This window comes from Schistocerca gregaria, chromosome 7 (genome assembly GCF_023897955.1).
Source record: "Schistocerca gregaria isolate iqSchGreg1 chromosome 7, iqSchGreg1.2, whole genome shotgun sequence".
NCBI lineage: Eukaryota > Metazoa > Arthropoda > Insecta > Orthoptera > Acrididae > Schistocerca > Schistocerca gregaria.
In genome coordinates, this window is record NC_064926.1 from 566647157 (window position 1) to 566668978 (window position 21822).

Below are 21822 nucleotides of genomic sequence, written 5' to 3' on the forward strand. Positions count from 1 at the left end.
AAATGGTATTGAAAAAATCGAAATAATCTTTCGAACAAAGATAAAAGGTCTCTTTTCAAGCATAAACTTCAACCTGTTTCAGTCATGAGGAACTGAAGACTGAGACTGCATGGATCCATCACTACTTTGTCCTTTGGTGTTTAGCGTAAGAGAATGAGTTTGTAATTGTCCTGACCCAGAGTAAACGATACTTCGGTCATAGTGTTGGAAGATTATGTTAAGGAAACATAAATTTCTCATCAACTTTCATCACTACATCTTCCGTTTGGAATTGACTAGCCAGTAATTACACCAATCTCGATTAATAAAACCTCGTATTTCTATTGAGAAATTGTAATTACACTCTCGCGTACTGTCTATGGTTGAGAGGTGCACGCGTTTGCTCGATAATATTGACGTTAATCAGAGGTCTGATGGCTCTTTTGAGAGCCACGTATACAGTTGTGGCAACTAGCAGCACAGCAGAACCTCGAACGTTATTGCCCGAGCTCATCCAGTATCAGGCACGGAACTTACCACGTGCTGGCCAGCCAGCCAGCCCTTTGATGAAGGGTGCAAGCTAGGAGCAGTAACAGCAGCTGAGCTGCACTCCACGTGGTTGACCTCGGCGGCTATCGGCCACATGTCTTGTTGTGATGCCATCTCTCCAGGGGTGGCAATAATACTGCTATATTCAAAAATCATGTAGAATTTTTGATGAGAAACCTGTGACGTGAAATATTGATGAAAAACAATTACAAAATTCAAAAATCTCTATAAAAAAATCAGTTGTTGCCACTATGACAGATCATCACTTGAGGAGACGGCTCTATCGACATATATATATATATGTGTGTGTGTGTGTGTGTGTGTGTGTGTGTGTGTGTGTGTTCATAACTTTCAGGACACAGTTTGCGCCAAAGAAAATTTTAGCAAAATCCACCGGCAAAGTTCGAAATTCGGATGGCACGTTGTATGGAAACCCCACTGAAAGAAACGAGAAGGTCGGTTTGACAGTTCTGCTGTAGCATGTTTTGTTAAAACGTAAAACGTAACATTCAGCTTGACACTTCTGTCACGTGGCTTCGTAACAATAACACATCCGGCATTGAATATTGATATTTTGGGAAAAATAATATAATCGAAAGTGGTATTTCAGTGCGTTATCGGTGGGGATCGTATCTTTCACATCTTGCAATGACTGCGTTGATGTCAGTTCGTAGTAATTTGGTGCGTTGCAAACATTCAGCAGCTTTCAGTTCGTGGTTTATTTCTTTGGAAAAAATGTCACCACTGAGGTGTCGAAAAATATCGGTCGGGGTACGCGTAACGGAAGCCTACTACACGATCTTCGAGGCAATGAGACTGACGAAGAGCGTATACAACGTTTGGAGGGAAATCATATAATAACTATACAGTAACCAGTTTCTGTTAAAACGGATGCGAGAAAGAACATGTTAAGCGGTGCTGTGAAAACCTGTGGTTTTTTTCCATTTCTCATTGATTTTTAACAGAAAACATGAAGGTTGTGATTGTTGCTAAATTTATAATCCTACCTGTTCGCGGATTAAAACCATCCGGAATACTGTCATTAAAGCTACTATTCTTGCAATCTAGCAGTTGGAAAGATCTGTCTCATACCCTGCGTCTATTGAATACAACTGATTTATTCATTTATTTTGACTTCAAGTCCCAATCAAGGTGCCGTTTGAAATAACAATAAATAAGGTCAGAGAGGGCGGGGGAGAAGAGGAGATGAACAAAGGAGGTGGGGGGAAATAGAGATAAAGAAGGAAAAGGAGGATACGCACACAGAGATGAAGAAGTAGGAGTTGCAGAGAGAGAGAGTGTGGCATAAAAGATGTACAGCGAGTAAGGGGAAACTGACGGACTGAGGTAGGAAGGAGGAGGACTAGGTAGGCAAAGGGAAGGGGGTTGGAGGAGAAGGATAGACAGGGGGAGGGCAAGAAGACGATTAAAACATATGTTCCATTTTACATATATTTAGTAATTCCGAAGCATTGCCGGATTCGCTATACCAATAATGATTGTATACACTACGTTGTCAAAAGGCTCCAGACACCCCTCCCCCCCCCCCCCCCCCCCCAAAAAAAATAATACATACATTTTAGACATCGTGAGAGACCAGAATGGGGCGCTCCGCTGTATTCACGGACTTTGAACGTGGTCAGGTGATTGGGTGTCACACGTGTCATACGCTGTACGCGAGTTTTCAACAATCCTAAACATTCCCAGTGTTGTAACTGATAATTTGGAAGATTTTACAACAAAACTTTTATTTACGTGAATTTACATGGAAATGGCTCAATAATACCGAAAAGTCACAATCACAAAGTCAGTAAGAATTTCCTACTAGAGGCAACAAAAGATAACTTCTAAGTTTCTCACAAGAGTCAGTGGTACCGCACATACACTTAATTAAAAGTCCTATTCCGATGTCGAAGACGTAGTCTTCCATGCAGACGTCCTTCAGGTTCGTATTCAGCGTGAACTGACTTCCGGTGCTGGTTCTAGCCTTTATATAGTATTTGTCAGCCAATCATATGTTGGTGTAGTAAGTAATACTTCCTGCAGGCCATCTCGAACTCTCTCTGCAGGAAGTAGTACGAGGAACGTCTGTTTCCAAAACAGCCGATGTTTAACATTGCTTACGCCTTGGGCTTATACAACCTCGGTACTGTGTGGCGTTAGATATACTGCCAGACCGCAGGGGCTACCTTGGCGACGGTTCACTGTTTCCGATGTGGTAGTGAAGTGGAAAGCACATGCATAGCACAAAAGCGTACAGGCCGACCTCGTCTGTTAGAGACGGCCGACAGTTGAGGAGGGTCGTGATGTGTAATAGACCGACGTCTATCCAGACTATCGCTCAGGAATTCCAGACTGCATCAGAATCCACTGCAACTACTATGACAGTTAGGTGGGAGGTTAGAAAACTTGGATTGCATAGTCACGCGGCTGCTAATAAGCCACGCATTACGCCGGTAAACACCAAACGACGCTTCGTTTCCTGTAAGGAGCGTAATCATTGGTCGAGTGAACAGTGGAAAAACGTTGTGTGGAGTGACGAATCACGGTACACAATGTGGCGATTCGATGGCGGGGTGTGGGTATGGCCAACGCCCGGTGAAGTCATTTGCCAGCGTGAGTAGTGCCAACAGTAAAATTCGGAAACGGTGGCGTTAGGGTGTGATAGTGTTTTTCATTGAGCCGGCTTGCAACCCCTTGTTGTTTCGCATGGCACTATAACAGCACAGTCCTACATTGATGTTTTAAGCACCTTCTTGCTTCCCCCTGTTGAAGGGCAAATCGGGGATGGCGACTGCATCTTTCAACAAGCACCTGATTAAACGTATGCCTGCGAGGGTGGAAGCTGCCATCGAGGCTAAGGGTGGGTCAACACCGTTATGAATTCCAGCATTGCGATGGAGGGCAGCACGAACTTACGTCTCATTTTCAGCCAGGTGTCCGCTTACTTTTGATCACATAGTGTACGTGTTTCGATGGAGGCCGAGATAACAATATAATGATGTTCCACTGGTATAGGAGAACATTTTGGTTGATATTTTCCGATTCGATACGTAACGGTCTTAAAAAGATTATAATTATCGCCAACATGACAAACCGTGTTAAAACCAAGTACCGGTGGGATAATACCCTGATGAAGTACGTTGATTGGCGACTCCATGGAGTGCTGTGTGCACAACGGCCGTATATGTGAAATTAAATGGGAGGTCAGCGTTGCCCGTGATATTGATGGTTTATTGATAGAAAAATCGATTTTCAATCACATAGTGATCATCTTCAGTGCTGTGGTGTACAAATTAACTCATAGGCACTGGTATCAATTAATTATCAGTTACCAAAGCTGAGAAATAATTATTGTGATCGTTTCTCCTCTTTTGTAACTGATAATAAATTGATACAAGTGCCTAAGAGTTAATTTGTACACCACAGCACTGAAGATGATCACTATGTGATTGAAAATCGATTTTTCTATCAATAAACCATCAATATCACGGCCAACTCTGACCTCCCTTTTAATTTGAAGTACATTGATACACCTCCAGTATAAAGTTGGCTGTAGAAAGTTCGCAGAGCTTCGAAACCTGACGTCCCGGAGTCGTATCGTTCATACCGAATAGTTACAGTTCAGCTACTCACAGAGATCCAGTGTGGGCTGTAATTATCGTATGGCAGCGAAACTTAGTACGTATTATGATGCATTAATGCGGAACCAAATGGAAAAAAAAATTCGTTTCAGTTTTGGCCACTAGATACAAATCTGGCGCTGTGAATGCAAGAAATAGGAAGAGAAATGTTTCCATATGTAATGGACTAGGAAGGAGGCGTGGTCAGAAAGATCAAACACGTGAGAAATGTAAAATGTTGGTTTTCTTATTATCCACCGTTTACACAGCTTTTTTCAGCATGAGCCCTGGAGACGTCGATGGGATACTGCGTCCATAAAACGATGTGATCAAGGGTTTGATCGAAGCAGTTCCGGTGGAATCTAATGGCCTTGAGATCAGGTAGGGACGAAACGTATTCCTGGTAAACGCGTTGTTTTAGACATCCCCAGAGCAAAATCGAGGATTGATTCATGACCTTTCCTTCGTGGGAGACAACAGTACGGTATGAAGAATTCTTTTAATGAAATTCCTATCATTTGACTCTTAACTGTTTATTTATTTGACATTATCATGATTTAGGCTTTGTATCCGTTCTCATGTCCATGTTAAAATATCTTTGACATGTGTGTGCATATCATCGTGAAAGGATGAAATATAAAAATAAAGTAAATGAAGCAGGCAAAAAGGAATACAAACGTCTCAAAAATGAGATCGACAGGAAGAACAAAATGACTAAACAGGGATGTCTAGACGATAAATGTAAGGATGTGGAGGCTTATCTCACTACGGGTAACATAGATACTGCTTACAGGAAAATTAAAAAGACCTTTGGAGAGAAGAGAACCACTTGTATGAATATCAAGAGCTCAGATGGAAACCCAGTTCTAAGCAAAGAAGGGAAGGCAGAAAGGTGGAAGGAGTATATAGAGGGTCTATACAAGGGCAATGTACTTGAGGACAATATTATGGAAAGGGAAGAGGATGTAGATGAAGATGAAATAGGAGATACGATACTGCGAGAGGAGTTTGACAGATCACTGAAAGACCTAAGTCGAAACAAGGTCCCGGGAGTAGACAACATTCCATTAGAACTACTGACGGCCTTGGGAGAGCCAGTCCTGACAAAACTCTACCATCTGGTGAGAAAGATGTATGAGACAGGCAAAATACCCTCAGACTTCAAGAAGAATATAATAACTGCAATCCCAAAGAAAGCAGGTGTTGACAGATGTGAAAATTACCGATCAGTTTAATAAGTCACAGCTGCAAAATACTAATGCGAATTCTTTACAGACGAAATATTGGAACACACGAGGCAATACTGACCCTACGGCTTATCTTAGAAGCTAGATTAAAAAAGGCAAACGTACATTTCTAGAATTTGTAGACTTAGAGAAAGCTTTTGACAATCTTGATTGGAATACTGTCTTTCAAATTCTGAAGGTGGCAGGGGTAAAATACAGGGAGCGAAAGGCTATTTACAATTTGTATAGAAACCAAATGGCAGTTACAAGAGTCGAGGGACATGAAACGGAAGCAGTGGTTGGGAAGGGAGTGAGACAGGGTTGTAGCCTCTCCCCGATGTTATTCGATCTGTATATTGAGCAAGCAGTGAAGGAAACAAAAGCAAAATTCTGAGTAGGTATTAAAATCCATGGAGACGAAATAAAAACTTTAAGGTTCGCCGATGACATTGTCATTCTGTCAGAGACAGTAAAGGACTTGGAAGAGCAGTTGAACGGAATGGACAGTGTATTGAAAGGAGGATATAAGATGAAATTAACAAAAGCAAAGGGAAGATAATGGAATGTAGTCGAATTAAGTCGGGTGATGCTGAGTGAATTAGATTAGGAAATGAGACGCTTTAAGTAGTAAAGGAGTTTTGCTATTTGGGGAGCAAAATAACTGATGATTGTCGAAGTAGAGAGGATATAAAATGTAGACTGGAAATGGCAAGGAAAGGGTTTGTGAAGAAGAGAAATTTGTTGACATCGAGTATACATTTAAGTGTCAGGAAGTCGTTTCTGAAAGTATTTGTATGGAGTGTAGCCATGTATGGAAGTGAAACGTGGACGATAAATAGCTTAGTGAGGAAGAAAAGAGAAGCTTTTGAAATGTGGTGCTACAAAAGAATGCTGAAGATTAGATGGGTAGATCACATAAGTAATGAGGAAGTACTGAATACGATTGGGGAGAAGAAGGGATCGGTTGGTAGGACATGTTCTGAGGCATCAAGGGATCACCAATTTAGTATTGGAGGGCAGCGTAGATAGTAAAAATCGCAGAGGGAGACCAAGAGATGACTACACTAAGCAGATTCAGAAGGATGTAGGTTGCAGTAGGTACTGGGAGATGAAGAAACTCGCTCAGTATAGGGTAGCATGGAGAGCTCCATCAAACCAGTCTCAGGACTGAAGACCACAACAACAACAACAACAACATCGTGAAAAAAACGTATTTCTAAACTTACTATTTGTATTACAGGATACGAGTATATATCCAAGACCCATAATATGGCTGACACTGTGCACAATGAGAAACCATTAACAGACAGTAAGGTGTTTTTAACTGCCAATATATTCCTGCGATCTGCATTCTTGACTTTGGTTTATCAACTGGTACACAATGCTGTACGGTAATGGTTCCTCACTGTCCGCAATGTCGACGATATCATGTGTCTCGGATATGTACTCAGTTCTGTAATATGACGACTGATCTCTAAGTCCAGAAATATGTTTTATTGACCATGACATGTCAGACAGGTCACAGGTATTTGTTCTTCAGGATGGCTACAAAGCCGAAAGCATGATTTTGTAACGTAAGTAAATAATTAACAGTCAGATGGAGGAAATTTCTTCAAAAAAGAAAACATGGGTTCACATCAGATGCTCTTACAGTTCATATATGTGGAAAAGCTTTGGAAATAACACGTTGGCGCGAGGTTTCACAAGCAGACCTTTCACTGAGCGAGCGAGATGAGGGGTTCCACCGACTTGCATGAAAACAGTTGTTTCCACACAGCTGTGCACTTCCAAAGCAGGAATCACGTGATGTACAAGGAGGTCTCGATGGCGTGCAGACGTCACGGCACATCTGAGAGGCTCCCTCGGTGTATTTTCTTCAAGGCAGATCGCGACGAAAGTAAAGGTGCTTCTGAATCCACAAGACGCAGCCACACACTGCGAGCGCTGTAGCTCTTAGCGTGCAGCACGCGGTTTAACAGTGCCTCAAATCCGGCAGTCCTGTGTATTCATTGCACCCTACAATGTATTACGTGTCTCTTCATAAGATACTGCCAGGCTATATGTTATGAACTTCCATCCCTGTTAGAAACCGAAGAGCAAATTCAGAACGCTACTGCGGATCCTGAGCTCTCAGTTGCTGCAACGTCTGGACCTCGTACTACACACGAGCACTTTTAGCACTACCGGGGCCACAAGCTGCATGTTCGGTTACAGCAAGAGCGACCTCGTGAGGAACTGCCACAGGGATAGGACGCCTCCCTCTTCAAGGTGCCGTACTAACCATACCCGTGTTTTCGAATTCCACTACCGTCTTCTTTATGCTACTTAATGACTGAACCGTGAATTTACTTTCAAAACTTTTTCTTAAGAATTTACTTTTTTTACTAGCGATTCGTCAAGAACATTAACACATTTAATCACACTATCTGAGCGTGGAAGTAGTTGTCAGTGGGTAACTGATGAAAACAAATCAAATTTCTTTCAACAACTGGAAATTTTATTCCTAAAAGACCTTTTTTTTACAAACAGATTTAAAATAATCAGAAAGCACTCTCTAAATATCAAGTTACAATTTATTCAGAGGCAGAAAGAACAAATTTTTGATAGTATGACCTTTTGTGCTCAGAACCTTGCCGCTCCCTTTTGACACGGCCGTAGTCACGACCGCTCATAACAACCTCTGGAAGACTACACTGGTGCAAATCTGCAATACACCAGATTACTATAAAAAAATTTAACAACTCACACAAGCACATAAACTATGCACCCCGTAGGAGGGATGGAAATGGTACAAAACACTAACATTAAACGATTAACTCGCCATCGAAGGGGCAACTTGATTTAAAAAGAAACTTTTACGGTGGAAGGGTGCCAACTTTATATTCTAAAATGATCATTTAAATAAAAACTCATGAAATGCAGTCTTACATAAAATATACAAGGTTGGCCAAACATGCTCTACGTTACACATATACAGCCTCTCAAGATGATAGGCAAGATAAAACATATTTCAGGAATTCAGCAGTTACACTTCAAGCAATAAATTCGTTAACACCGAATCCGACAAACATGACAGAGGCAGCTATTAACGTACGGCAGACCGACAGACAGACAGAAAGACACTAACTGTGTAATTTTTCCTCCTACCTATGTAATTATGTAGTTATGTAGTTCTCAATTCGTTCGAGTAATCAATCATTCATAATAGGAAACAGTCGTAACTCGGTCACTCAAAATGATTCAGAAGTTTTACTTGTTAGAATGAAATCAGGCGATGACTCTTCTTCTCTGCAAGCTCATGCTTTGCGGCAGTCTGCTAAACTGTACAAATAAAATGCCTCGTATTTTTTGGGAGCGTTGTATAATCAGTCGGGAAACCTCCGATCAAGCGGATATTTGGCTTTGATGAAGTTCATCCTTCCGAAGGAGTAATGGAGCTCTTGGATTATTAAATGCAGGTTCGTATCCAGTCTTTCGGAAGTTCCCTTCTGATTAGCAACTACGCAATATATCGATGAATATCACTAATTTTCAAATGTGAAACAATGTAAATTGAAATTGTTACACACCTCTTGTATGAAGTAGTAGTTATATATATATATATATATATATATCCCTTTTAATCGTAAAATTTCGTATCAGTTATCTTTTGTCATAAATCTCAATATTCAGATTACAATTCTTCAGACAATGCTCAGGCTAATCGGCACGAAGACAATCTCGGAAGCTTTTTTCTAACAACCACCTGAGAGAGTACCACACAGAATAATTATGCGCTCATGGCTTAGCTATTGTATGAAACTACTTTGAGCATGGATTCTGCGAGTATGAAGATAGAAAATTAGTAAACGCCATTCAAGAGTAGAATTGTATCAGAATAATTCATCGAATATAAAGAGATATTACAACTGCCTAACAGAGGAGGACGGGAGACAGACGAGCAAGTTGGGGACGCGAGACTGACCAAGAAAACAAGTAGAATGTAACAAGTAAATGAAACAACCTATCACGAATAACTTAACTTCGAATAAACTGCGATGTCTGGCTAAGACCTGGGGCTGCACCCCTAAAACGCTCTCCAGGACTGTTCGCTGGCAGCCGCTTCAACTGACGCAGGAAGGTGCACCAATCTTCTCACGGCGTCGCAGCTCGCGCCGGCCAGACTGATTTCGTGGGTGGACTCCTGTTGCTCTCGTGTAGGCCGCGAAGCCACTACCCCTCGCTATACGGCGCAGCCCACTGGACTCATGTGGCGACCTCACATGCGCCGACGCTCAAGGCGTACAAATCAACTTGTGTCTCAGTGCACGATCGAACAACCGAGCGAACCAACCGCCAATGACCATTGCCTGAACAAACTGGAGCAGACTGGCGGCCTAACACATAGAAGCACTCCAGACGACGGACAGGCAGTGACTGCCCCACACTAACGCGGCTGACAAACTGACCGACTGACGAGCTTATCGCGCCCCTTAAATGCACGTGAACAGGCAACCTTTCCCCTTTCCCACCAGAGGGAGACACCAAAGCGGCGATTGCCACAGCGGCGCCACCGCCAGAAACGGAGGGCGACTGCTCCACACTATGCGCTGCGGCGCGCTCTTCGAAACAGCAATTTTTATCACGGCTCAGTGACATCGGACCTCTTCTCAGACCTTTCTGTTGGCGACTATCTCCCAATCCAGCAGCGTAATTTCTGAAGTTAACGTGTAACAGTTTCGCCAGCAGCGCACAGGTCCTCTCCTCGATTCACATACTTCTCACTCACGATGGATGATTTGCTCCTGGTGACCAAAACTGGAAGTAATTTGTTTTTCCAGCGTAAATCAGTTCCACGTTAACGCATTAGCATGTCTACCGAGTTTAGCTGCCATACGACACTTACAGCTCACGGTGGAGCTTTGTGAGGAGCTGCACTTAAGTTATAAACACGTGGTACACGCGGAAAGGAAAATAAAAAGAAAGAAGAAAACAGTTACTTTCGTGGAAAAAAGTACTATCATTTTCGTCAGTGGACAGCGTTTCTCGTGATCCGAGATATTTAAACAGAACTCGAGGAAAGCATTCGATCTCACCGTTTAGATGATCTTCCAGACAACAAGACATCTCTGTACGATCGGTACATTTACCCTCAAGTCCATGTAGACTTGCAGAGGAGGGGGCTATGATTTTTCAAATGGCATCCATTTCAATGAACTTGTTACTCACCAGTCGCGATTACTCGTTTAGCTAATGTAACGGAGAAAGCTCAGAAGTATAAACGACATTATCACCATGCTTCAATGCTATTCGTGCCACAGCTCAGGTAATTCTAAAAGTCACCTCGCCGCGCGGGATTAGCCGAGCGGTCTCAGGCGCTGCAATCATGGACCTTGCGACTGGTCCCGGTGGAGATTGGAGTCCTTCTTCGGGCATGGGTGTGTGTGTTTGTCCTTTGGATGATTTAGGTTAAGTACTGTGTAACCTCAGGGACTGATGACATTAGCAGTTAAGTGCCATAAGATTTCACACACACACAAAAGTCACCTCATTATATCTACTGTGGATTATAAACTGCAGCTTTGATTTGTGTGTGTGTGTGTAGTGTGTGTGTGTGTGTGTGTGTGTGTATGTGTGTGTGTGTTCTTCGGTGTTGTAATGGAACGGAGCAAATAAGTGAAACAGCCACTATTATGACAGGTGTTGCGAGAGCGTTGGAAACTGGCAGGCACGCATCGAGAGAAAAAAGCGGCTCACGAGGCTTACTTAAGGTGACAGAGACACAATAGCCTTTTCTAAAATGATGGACGGATGTGCGCGCGGCGAAATTCCTCTGACGAGCTGCCGTCCGGACCTCCGAAGTGCCGCGAACGAAAGGGCCACGTCGCCTTCCCCGCCTAAAAAAGAAATCAGCGAATCACAGCCTTGCATTCGAATTGTGTGTCTCTTCTTTCCTGTAAAAAAGAAGGAAAGTATCGAAGTGATGTAGGTAAAAAGTCTCTATCTCGGATCACGTCATCTGTGAAAAAGAATTACTTTTCAGAGCAGCCGGAATTATATATATAAAAGAAATTATAGAGAACTCTTATCGTGCAACTCGGCCTGGAAACGATATCAATCGAAAGACTGACATATTTTCATATTTTCTTGGACTGTGTTGAGGGGGGGAGGGGCGCCATACTTCGTCATCGACAGGCTCAGTAGTCATGCACAACACTGCTGAGATGTTGCACGTCAGTTAGCTCGCTCGATTGGCGTTGGATCTCCCTCTCCAGAGTCAGATTCTGGCATAACCATTTGAGCGTAAATAACACTGTTCGACATGGATTCTATTTCTGATATTAAAGTATGTGCTTCTAGACCATTTCACCGTGGGAAATTCAAATATGTAAAGAAAATATCGTTGTCAGGAATACTTTTTACAATTCATGGCAAACACAAAGACGTTATAGAGAAATACGGGTATGTTGCCGCATCCAGTAGTGATAGAACGTGATAATTTCTTGTGGAACAGCAGGTGGGAAGAATCAGACATCATTAGGTTATCCCTCGCTACACCTGTGTCATTAAGACCACCTGAAACATCTCATCAACTCGAACGACGATAGCCGGTCGCTGCCTCGGCAGTAAAGCTTCACGCCTCCTAGGGGCACGTGCATCGACTTTACAACAGTGGTGTTAGCCGCAATTTGTGTCAGTCTTAAAAAGTGGGTGTTTTGGCTGAAAAAGTAACTGTCTGTCATATTTCCGAGCATGGTTGCATTTTTTAGTTCCTGTGTGTTAACTGATTTAGCCTGGTGCTGAAGGTAAAACGGCTGCTGGTTTTTACACATCAGCGTTCCTCTAGTTCCCTACTATTAATTTAATACAGTTATATTACCAAAGTGGTATTTTTAAATTTGCAGAAATGCCACGTCGTCGTAGATGTCGATGTAAGCCGGACAACTTCTGCTACATCTGTGGGAAGTTCACTTTTGCCAGAAACAGGAGGAAAATTCATTAAAATACAATGAACACAAATGGAAAATATGTGCAGATTTCAAGGTAATTGCTATGGTACTGGGAATGCCACAAGGCTACACAAAGTAGGCGAAGATGGGAAGTTGGCGAAAAGAACGTACAACGTGAAAGTCTAGTAGCTCCTGAATATATACTACTTACACAGCTTCACATCAAACTTGACTTGATGAAACAATTAGTGAAGGCCATGGATCCAACAGGCTGTGGGTTTGCATATCTAGCTACCAAATTCCCCCGTCTTTCAGCTGCAAAAATAAAGGAAGGTGTATTTGTGGGCCCACAAATCAGGGAGCTACAGAAAGATGCAAATTTTGAAGCATGTTTAACCGATACAGAAAAAACCGCATGAGACTGTTTCAAGATGGTGTTGGAAAACTTCCTCGGAAGAAGAAGAGCTACTAACTACAAAGCAATGGTGAAGGATATGATCAAAGCATATCAGGATTTGGAGTGCAATATGTCTTTGAAGGTACATATGATGGACTCTCATCTGGACAACTTCACAGAGAGTTGTAGTGACGTATCTGATGAACATGGGGAAAGATTCCATAAAGACATTTCTACCAGAGAAAGGCGCTATGAAGGGAAGTGGGTACCTTCTATGTTAGCAGATTATTGCTGGAATATCATTCGAGAGAAGAAAGATTCACAATACAAGAGAAAAAAAGTGATGTGCATTACAAGTCAGTGGCTCATTGTCAATTTTCTGTAATTTCTCATGTTAAATAAATGCTTCAAAGTGTATACACAAAGGTTACTGTGTTATATGTTAGATCCCACCCTCCATCAATGTGATGAACTTATAACATCATAAAGATGTGCATTTGTTTGTCGAATTTCACCTCACGTTTGCTGCACTATATCAGAAACTGAAAAGAGAAATAAAATTGCGATAACACATAAACTATCCCTGACAGAAAAAACCAAAAACAGTTTTCAATTCAGCACTCAAAATACAACTAGGATCACAATATTTTTTATCAGAAATAGAAAAAAACGTTTTTTTTAGAACAGTGTAATTAATGTAGGATTTAATTCGTGCCTGCTAAAATAATTCAGTACTCTGTTATACGTATCGCGTTATCACCGTAACTAAATTCACACTTATCCTGACTTCGAGCGCCCTTCGCCTTCTATAAATTTCTGCTGATGTTGTTGGACCTATCTCAGTCCACTGGATTCAGCAGTTTACTCGATCTGCATAAATCTGCAGCGGTATTTCACACGCACAGTGCCACTCACAGCATGTAAAAACATCGCAGCGTGTACGCAGGCAAATTTGTAGACTATTTTAATCAATTTGTCATGGATATCAGGAGGCAGGGCGTTGTAAATATCCTGAAACAAAACGATCTTATCATATCATATCATTTCGTTAGTTAAATTTCCATTATTTACGCCATCACTGGCTTGTGTCTAGGTGCACTTTTAACACCTCCATGTGATAATGAACCTCCAGCACTTCGGAACATTGTTAATAGTTGTTAATAACTTTAAAAAATACTTTTTGCATGTCATACGTACATAAATCACCAACGCTAAATGTTTTACGTATATTGTACCACTATTTTACGAAATCTCTCTCGCTCGCCTCGTTGTTTAGTGTATTTCTTACGATGTGCGTTCTTCAATTAAACGAGCAGAGATTGCCGTAATTATTCTGTGTCAGTGTTGAACAACTGAAGCACTATTTTCTACAACGAGGTTTGAGAAGCTGCTCTGTGTTTGGAATTGAGAACTTTCAGGTAAATACGAGGGTTGGAATTTAAATAGTGGCAACTATTTATTCGCAACCGATACAAAAGAGTTATATGTTTGCATCTGTTATTGTACGTCAAAGTAGTCACCAGCGTTGTGTAGAACCAGTTGCCAGAGATGTACAAGGCGTAGTATACCGTTAGCAGAGTCTGTTCTATTGAAGGTGCGAATGGAGCAGTGTACTGCCTGTCGAATCGCTGGAACAGTTCTGAAGTGAATGTCACGAAGTGGTTTCTTCATCTTCGGAATTGAATCAAAGTCACAAGGACCTGAGTCCGGGTAGTATGGTGTTCCCAGTCCCATCGACCGAACAGAGCAGCCGCAGCTTGCGCTGTATGCGCCCGCGCATCGTAGTGCAAAATCGTGGGTGGGTTGCGCAGAAAGTGTCGCCGCTTCTTTCGCAAAGCTGGTCGCAGGTGACGCTCCGAAAACGAACAGTAATACTGTGCACTGACGTTCTGCCGTGGAAGAACGTAACGCATTAAGATAACCCCATCGCAGTCGTACACGAGAATCATCGTAACTTCAGACTGCTCCATTCGAACCATCTATAGAACAGGATCTGCTAATGGTACACTACGTCTGCCACATCGCTGTTAACGGGTTCTACTCAACGCTGGTGACTACTTTGAAGGACATTAACAGGTGCAAACCTGCAACTCTTTTGTATCGGTTGTGAATAATTAGTTGCTACTATTTAAGTTCCAACCCTCCTAGTTGACATCGAGGGTCAGGACAAGAAATCTACCACCACACGAGTTACAAGTTTAGCGGGAACTCACAGCATAGTAAACAGAACACTGGCTTTCAGGGACCACAGTGGCACCGATGTACGCTATCAACACCCAATAAACTCCTGTTCGTGCCGCTGCACAGAATAAAAGGTTGGTCACGTTTCACGAACACGCTACCGTCCACAACGCTTAATTTATTTACCAGCTCAACAACCGGTGGTCCCGTATTTCAACTAACGTGAGTTCTGCTTCTAGGAACACGTCTACTCCTTCCCCTCCTGTTCTGCAACCCTGGCTTTGTACGGCTCTATGTACCGACTCCTCACCTTCATCAATATCACACGCCCAGTCCCTGCTAACCTGACACCTACTCCCTGCACAACTGGCTTCAAGCCTTGAACGGGCACTCTTAACAAATCTCTTTCTGCACTATTTACCGCAGCCCTTCGGTGCCACTTTTCATTTTCTCGTATATTTAACTTTTTTCCTGAGAATCCTCAGAATAATGTAAATAAAGTTACATGTGCACCATGTCTTAAACTCTTAACTCGAAGCTGATGATCCAGAATACGATTGCAGATTTATAACTCAATAAATTAAATCAGAATAAATACATCGCTACTGATCGAAATTCGCTTTAGCTAAGCTAATTACGTTGCACTACGTGATCTGTTGTTGTTATTATTGTGGTCTTCAGTCCTGAGACTCGTTTGATGCAGCTCTCCATGCTACTCTATCCTGTGCAAGCTGCTTCATCTCCCTGTACGTACTGCACCCTACATCATTCTGAATCTGCTTAGTGTATTCATCTCTAGGTCTCCCTCTACCATTTTTACCCTCCACGCTGCCCTCCAATACTAAATTGGTTATCCCTTTGTAACGCCGGAAATACATATCCTCCTATTTCCATCTATTGTACTATAAATGTTTTCATTATTTTGTCACCTGAAGATATGACAATACTGTCTCTTTGTATATAGTAATTGTTTCATGTCGATGTTGAATTGGTTTGTTTTGTAAATATTATTTGTATTTTTACGCTGGGTCTTGCCTAAAGAAAACGATGCTGTCGGACGAATACATCGATAGGTAACACGAAAGTGTTTAGGATCTTTGGTAGTGTGAACTCGGCTGCGTGGTGCGCTGGAGTAGGGCGGTGAAGCAGGTGTGTTGTGTGACGCTTTTGCGAGCTGCCGCGCTTTCGGGGTTGGCCAGCATCTAATTGCGCACGACTTGCTACGATAGTTTCTGACACGGTGTCGCGTCGGGAAGCATAGCTGTCGCACATCAAGAGCCCGTATCGCCTGGTGACAGTGCCGAGAAGAAGCCGCGCCTACATCTAGCTTCTGCAACAGCGACGGCCGACAATGAGTGACTGTCGTCACCTCCTCCACCGACGACTTCAAACCATCTCCATCTTCATCCGTACTCCGTAAGCCACCTGACGGTGTGTAGCGGCGGGTAAACTCCTTCAATCAACCAACAAGGAAGACTGGAAGCACGTAAAGTTTTAGAACTGTATGGCAGACCACAGCTTTTAAAACTGTTGCATCACAAAATTACAGCAACTTAGCATGAACCTTTGTTGCTCATTGTCCCAATTGCATTACCAAGCAGGGTCCCTTCCTTTTCCGAAATGAACCCGAGTGTCGTTGAAACTCAGACGCCAGCATTAAAGTAAAATCATTCAATTCCACTGCTTTAATTTCAAAGTTCAGTTAAGGTATTCATAGCTGGCTACAATATTTAGATTACACAAGCACAAATTAAGAGTGCGAGTTTTGTTACCATATTTTAGCTTAGCTGTGATTGCAGCTCAGCTTGGTACGTACTAAATTTTACTATTGTTAATTGTTGAGAATCATTTAATTCAAGTTCAAAGTTAAATCTTTTATTTCTCAATTGCGTAGATTTAAGTAGCGTTTGAAATGATTGTTGAGGTAGCCGAAGAATAACATTATTTTACTGAATTTCGTAGTACTTGACAAACAAAGCTCACTATTAATTTCAGTCACTAAATTAAGTTTCAATTTTCCAGTTTTGTTAATTCTTTTGCTCAATTACGTCAGAGTGTAGCCAAATTTATTACTTCTGACAAACTTTCAGTTTTCACACAACACGTGTCAACCTTCAGTTGCCAAGCTTTTAGTGCTAATTATATGTGCAATAACCTTTCTTTTTCAGTTATTACAGTCTTTGTCCATAGGACTGGCGACCATTATTTTTCCCCAAATCTCAAATATCTAATTACCACTAGTTAATTGTTAACGTAACGGCCGCACATTTACTTTCTTTATCAACTTTACCCCTTCTCAAAACTAATTTCCACCAATTTCATTTGCATTTTTCCTTTCATTTAGATGCAGCCCTTTCCTCCCTCTTTACTGACCGATTAACTTCGGTAACGATTGCTTTTCCCAAATTTCCATTAGGTGCACGCGGTTTAATTTTTCACTGTCATTAAGGTCGATAAATTTTCACTGCCATTAAGGTCAATAAGTGAAGGGGAGGTTACACCTTGATGCCTCAGAACATGTCCTACCAACCGATCCCTTCTCCTAGTCAAGTTGTGCCACAAACTCCTCTTCTCCCCAATTCGGTTCAATACCTCCTTATTAGTTATGTGATCTATCCATCTAATCTTCAGCATTCTTCTGTATCACCACATTTAGGAAGCTTCTATTCTCTTTTTGTCCAAACTATTTATCGTCCATGTTTCACTTCCATACATGGCTACACTCCATACAAATACTTTCAGAAAAGACTTCCTGACACTTAAATTTATACTCCATGTTATCAAATTTCTCTTCTTCAGAAACGCTTTGCTTGCCATTACCAGTCTACATTTTATTTCCTCTCTACTTCGACCATCATCAGTTATTTTGCTCCCCAAATAGCAAAACTCCTTCACTACTTTAAGTGTCTCATTTCCTAATCTAATTCCCTCACCATCACCCGACTTAATTCGACTACATTCCATTATCTTCGTTTTGCTTTTGTTGATGTTCATCTTATATCCTCCTTTCAAGACACTGTCCATTCCGTTCAACTGCTCTTCCAAGTCCTTTGCTGTCTCTGACAGAATTACAATGTAATCGCAGTATACAGATTGAATAACATCAGCCCTGTCTCACTCCCTTCCCAACCACTGCTACCCTTCCATGTCCCTCGACTCTTGTAACTGCCATCTGGTTTCCGTAAAAGTTGTAAATAGCCTTTCGCTCCCTGTATTTTACCCTTGCCACCGTCATAATTTGAAAGAGAGTATTCCAGCCAACATTGTCAAAAGCTTTCTCTATGTCTACAAATGCTATAAACATAGGTTTGCCTTTTCTTAATCTGCCTTCTAAGATACAGGTAGTCGTTGGGTCAGTATTGCCTCACGTGTTCCAGTATTTCTATGGAATCCAAACGGATCTTCTATCAGTTTTTCCATTCGCTTATATGGAATTCGCGTTAATATTTTGCAGCCGTGACTTTTTAAACTGATAGTTTGGTAATTTTCACCTCTGTCAACACCTGTTTTCTTCGGGATTGGAATTATTATATTCTTCTTGAATTCTGAGGGTGTTTCGCCTGTCTGATACATTTTACTCACCAGATGGTAGAGTTTTGGCAGGACTGGCTCTCCCAAGGCTCTACATGATGTACTTACACATAAAAGTTGGAGAGTAATAGATGAAACTTGGTGGCCCGATATCAATTGTCTCACTGAAACGAACGAGAGAATTAGTAAGTAGGGAGAGATTCTACAGATTTATAACCGCGAAATAAGGAAAAGTAATTATGCTGAAGGAGTTTATTTGGTTGAGGTTTTCAACGAGCAGCTGACATATGAGTTAAGTCAGCATTCACCTTTCGAACCCCCGCGCTCCCTAGCGTCAAATTCCCAGTTGTTCCCATTCAAACCAACTGACGAAGTCGCGTAGACTGGGTAACGGAATTTCGGTCAGTTTCAAGTGAGCTCAGCTGCTCAGGCGAAGTTGATTTATTCTGTACCTCAGTTCAATGCCAACCAGGATCAATAATCAGTTATACTTCCTGATGTCAGACGCGGATTATTTAATTCGTCATAACTTTATTTTTTGACGCTCTATTCCGTGAAATGCACAAAATATCTTTTGGTCTATAGCGTCTGACATACAGCTTACAGCTAACTGACTTGTAACGTCATTCCAGTATCACGCACCATCACCGCTTTTAAGCGGTGCACTTTGCTACGACCATGAGCGTTTACCGGGAAATTCGTAAGGCAAGTGAAACATTACGTGTTTTTCTGTAAAAATTTCTGCGATCTGTAGGTTGGAATCGAATTAAAAATTTGCTTACAGCATTAGAATGGTTGTAGTAGTTATTCAGTAGTTAAAAGTAGTTTTAATAGTATGAAATATAGGCGCAAACCACTTAGGGACTTGGATTCTCTCATATCAAGGCTGATCTTTTGCGAATGTATTGCATTGGCTTTAAATGTAAGTAAAATTGGTTTGGTTGCTACATTCACTTTGCTGTCTAGCATTTGCGTAGCAATCATATTTGCTAATAACCACAGTATGACATCTTTTAGAAAAAAATGGTTAAAATGGCTCTGAGCACTATGGGACTTCTGAGGCCATCAGTCCCCTAGAATGTAGAACTACTTAAACCTAACTAACCTAAGGACATCACACACACCCATGCCCGAGGCAGGATTCGAACCTGCGACCGTAGCGGTCGCGCGGATCCAGACTGTAGCGCATAGAACCGCTCGGCCACCCCGGCCGGCCCATCTTCTAGAATGAAATTGTTATTTTTACATGGATATGAATCTCAACTTTCTTAAATTTTTAATATAGTTATTCACAGTAATATTAATATACAGTGTTGAATGTCTTATTGATATTTAATTTTAAATCTCATCAGTTCATTTACTCAACCATATTTTGTACAACTGAAGAATAAACATTAAATGATGCGTTACGAGCTCGAAAATGCTCTTGCGGAGAGTTAGTTCTCATAAATCTTCCCTAATAAGGCTCTCACCACTCGTTCAGCCGTGTAGGATACAGATATTAAATACGGCACTGTGTGCACCCTTTGTCTGAAAGGACGCAACTGAGGTATAGAGTAAATGCGCATCGCTTTTTCTCCGTACATATGGGTGCACGGCGTCCCTTGTGAAAAGACCTGAAGGTTGACGCCCAACGTCGCGAATGAGCAGTACACAGATCGTGTTGAGGGCACACTGAAGCGGGCAGATGGGTCACACAGAAAGGACAGTGAACCACTGAGTTTCTCCGAAAGTGAAAGTCCCACACACTGCGAATTTCCAGTACTTGAACTGACTTCGAAGCGGGTTGAACAGTGCATTACCGTTTGCAACGTGGGCAGCTGACAGCAAAGGGTGGATTACCGTTCTACTCCACTGTCTGGTCAGGAAGCCCTGCAGCCAATATCTGTATGGGCAGTGCCGATACGGTGGGCAGACCGACTGGTCGAGAGGTGGTGAGTGGGAGGGAGGGAGGGAGTAGGCGAACAACAACTGTGGCTGGTCGACCGCCATGATTGGCTGCAAACACAAAAAATGGTTCAAATGGCTCTGAGCACTATGGGACTCAACATCTTAGGTCATAAGTCCCCTAGAACTTAGAACTACTTAAACCTAACTAACCTAAGGACATCATACACACACCCATGCCCGAGGCAGGATTCGAACCTGCGACCGTAGCAGCCTCGCGGTTCCGGACTGCAGCGCCAGAACCGCACGGCCACCGCGGCCGGCAAACACAAAGGAGTGGCTAGTAACCAGGGTCCACGGCTTCATAACGGGAAGTCCACCACACGTGCGCGACAGGCGAATAGCGACCGCGTTTCCCTCCATATTCTAACTTCGGCGTTTATCAGAAACTAATTACATTAAACTCTCGATTATCAATCTGGAGCTTGAAATCCGCGGATAACTGAATCCCGCGGGTACTCCGCAGTTAAGGCACACAGTAATGTATTAAGATGCTGTAAAACTAAATTTAGTTACAACGTCGCCATTAAAATCACTTAACTAATGTCTGCAATAAGTTCTACTTTAATCATCGTAGTAGGGGAAGGCGGAGCAAGACGGGGAGGTGGGGTAAGACGGGGAAGGGCTGTAAGCTACAGTTAGAGTGCTGCCATCTGTGGACAGCTACGTCAACATCATCAATACACAGGTCCCAGTGTGTTGACGTTGCTGAACCTTAGTTTCGCGGCGGTTTCTGTGAGCTTTGCAAGGTATGTACAATTGTTATGCTGATTTGCAATGTTTTACACCTTTCAAGGCCCTAAAACATGTGTTTCGTGAGCATTTGTCCAGACCGTATATATAGCACTGAATAGAACGCCTTATTAACAGTAAACTGCTGTGTCGGTAGTCAATGTTCACTAAATAGTGTTCATGTAGGCGTAACATAACCTGACAGCATGGTAGGGGGCAAGCGGGGTGGGGCAACATGGGGAGCTTCCCCGTCTTCCCCCTACTATTTGTCCAACCATTACGTTCTTTTCGTCTCATTGTTTACCTCGCTGCGGGTTTTGAACACGTACATTATGCGTTGAATACAATTGTAAATAGAATGTTACTCATTATTCCAACGCTTCCTAATTAATTACAAAGTATGCCTTAGGCTATATGGTGAAAAAAAATACGCAACACGTGCAAAGTCAGTATTCTTGCTATGCTGTAAAGACTGACTTTTGGAAATATGGTATTTACTATATAATATAGATGACCAGGAATGATCTGACTCGATAGTACGTTCCACGTGTTTTATTTCAGATGGTTCGCCAGTATCGGCGACAAGCGCCTAGGCAAGATTGGTCATTGCAGTCAATGGAAGGCGCTGCAAATGCTGTTATAGAAGGTCACATGGGTTCTTTCAGGGCTGCTCGACAGTTCAACGTGCCACAGACAACGATTGAACGACATGTGGCAAAGAAACGTGC

The 21822-nt window shown here is 42.2% G+C and overlaps 1 protein-coding gene across 1 annotated transcript in view; it reads right to left on the reverse strand.

The window, feature by feature from the left end:
• Positions 1–489: 489 nt before the first annotated feature.
• Positions 490–21822, reverse strand: part of LOC126282477 (adipokinetic hormone/corazonin-related peptide receptor variant I-like) — a 128321-nt gene continuing 106988 nt past the window's right edge. The window contains exon 3 of the mRNA XM_049982134.1: positions 490–705. Within this exon, the coding sequence (XP_049838091.1) occupies positions 490–705 (216 nt within the window). The remainder of the gene's footprint in view (positions 706–21822) is intronic.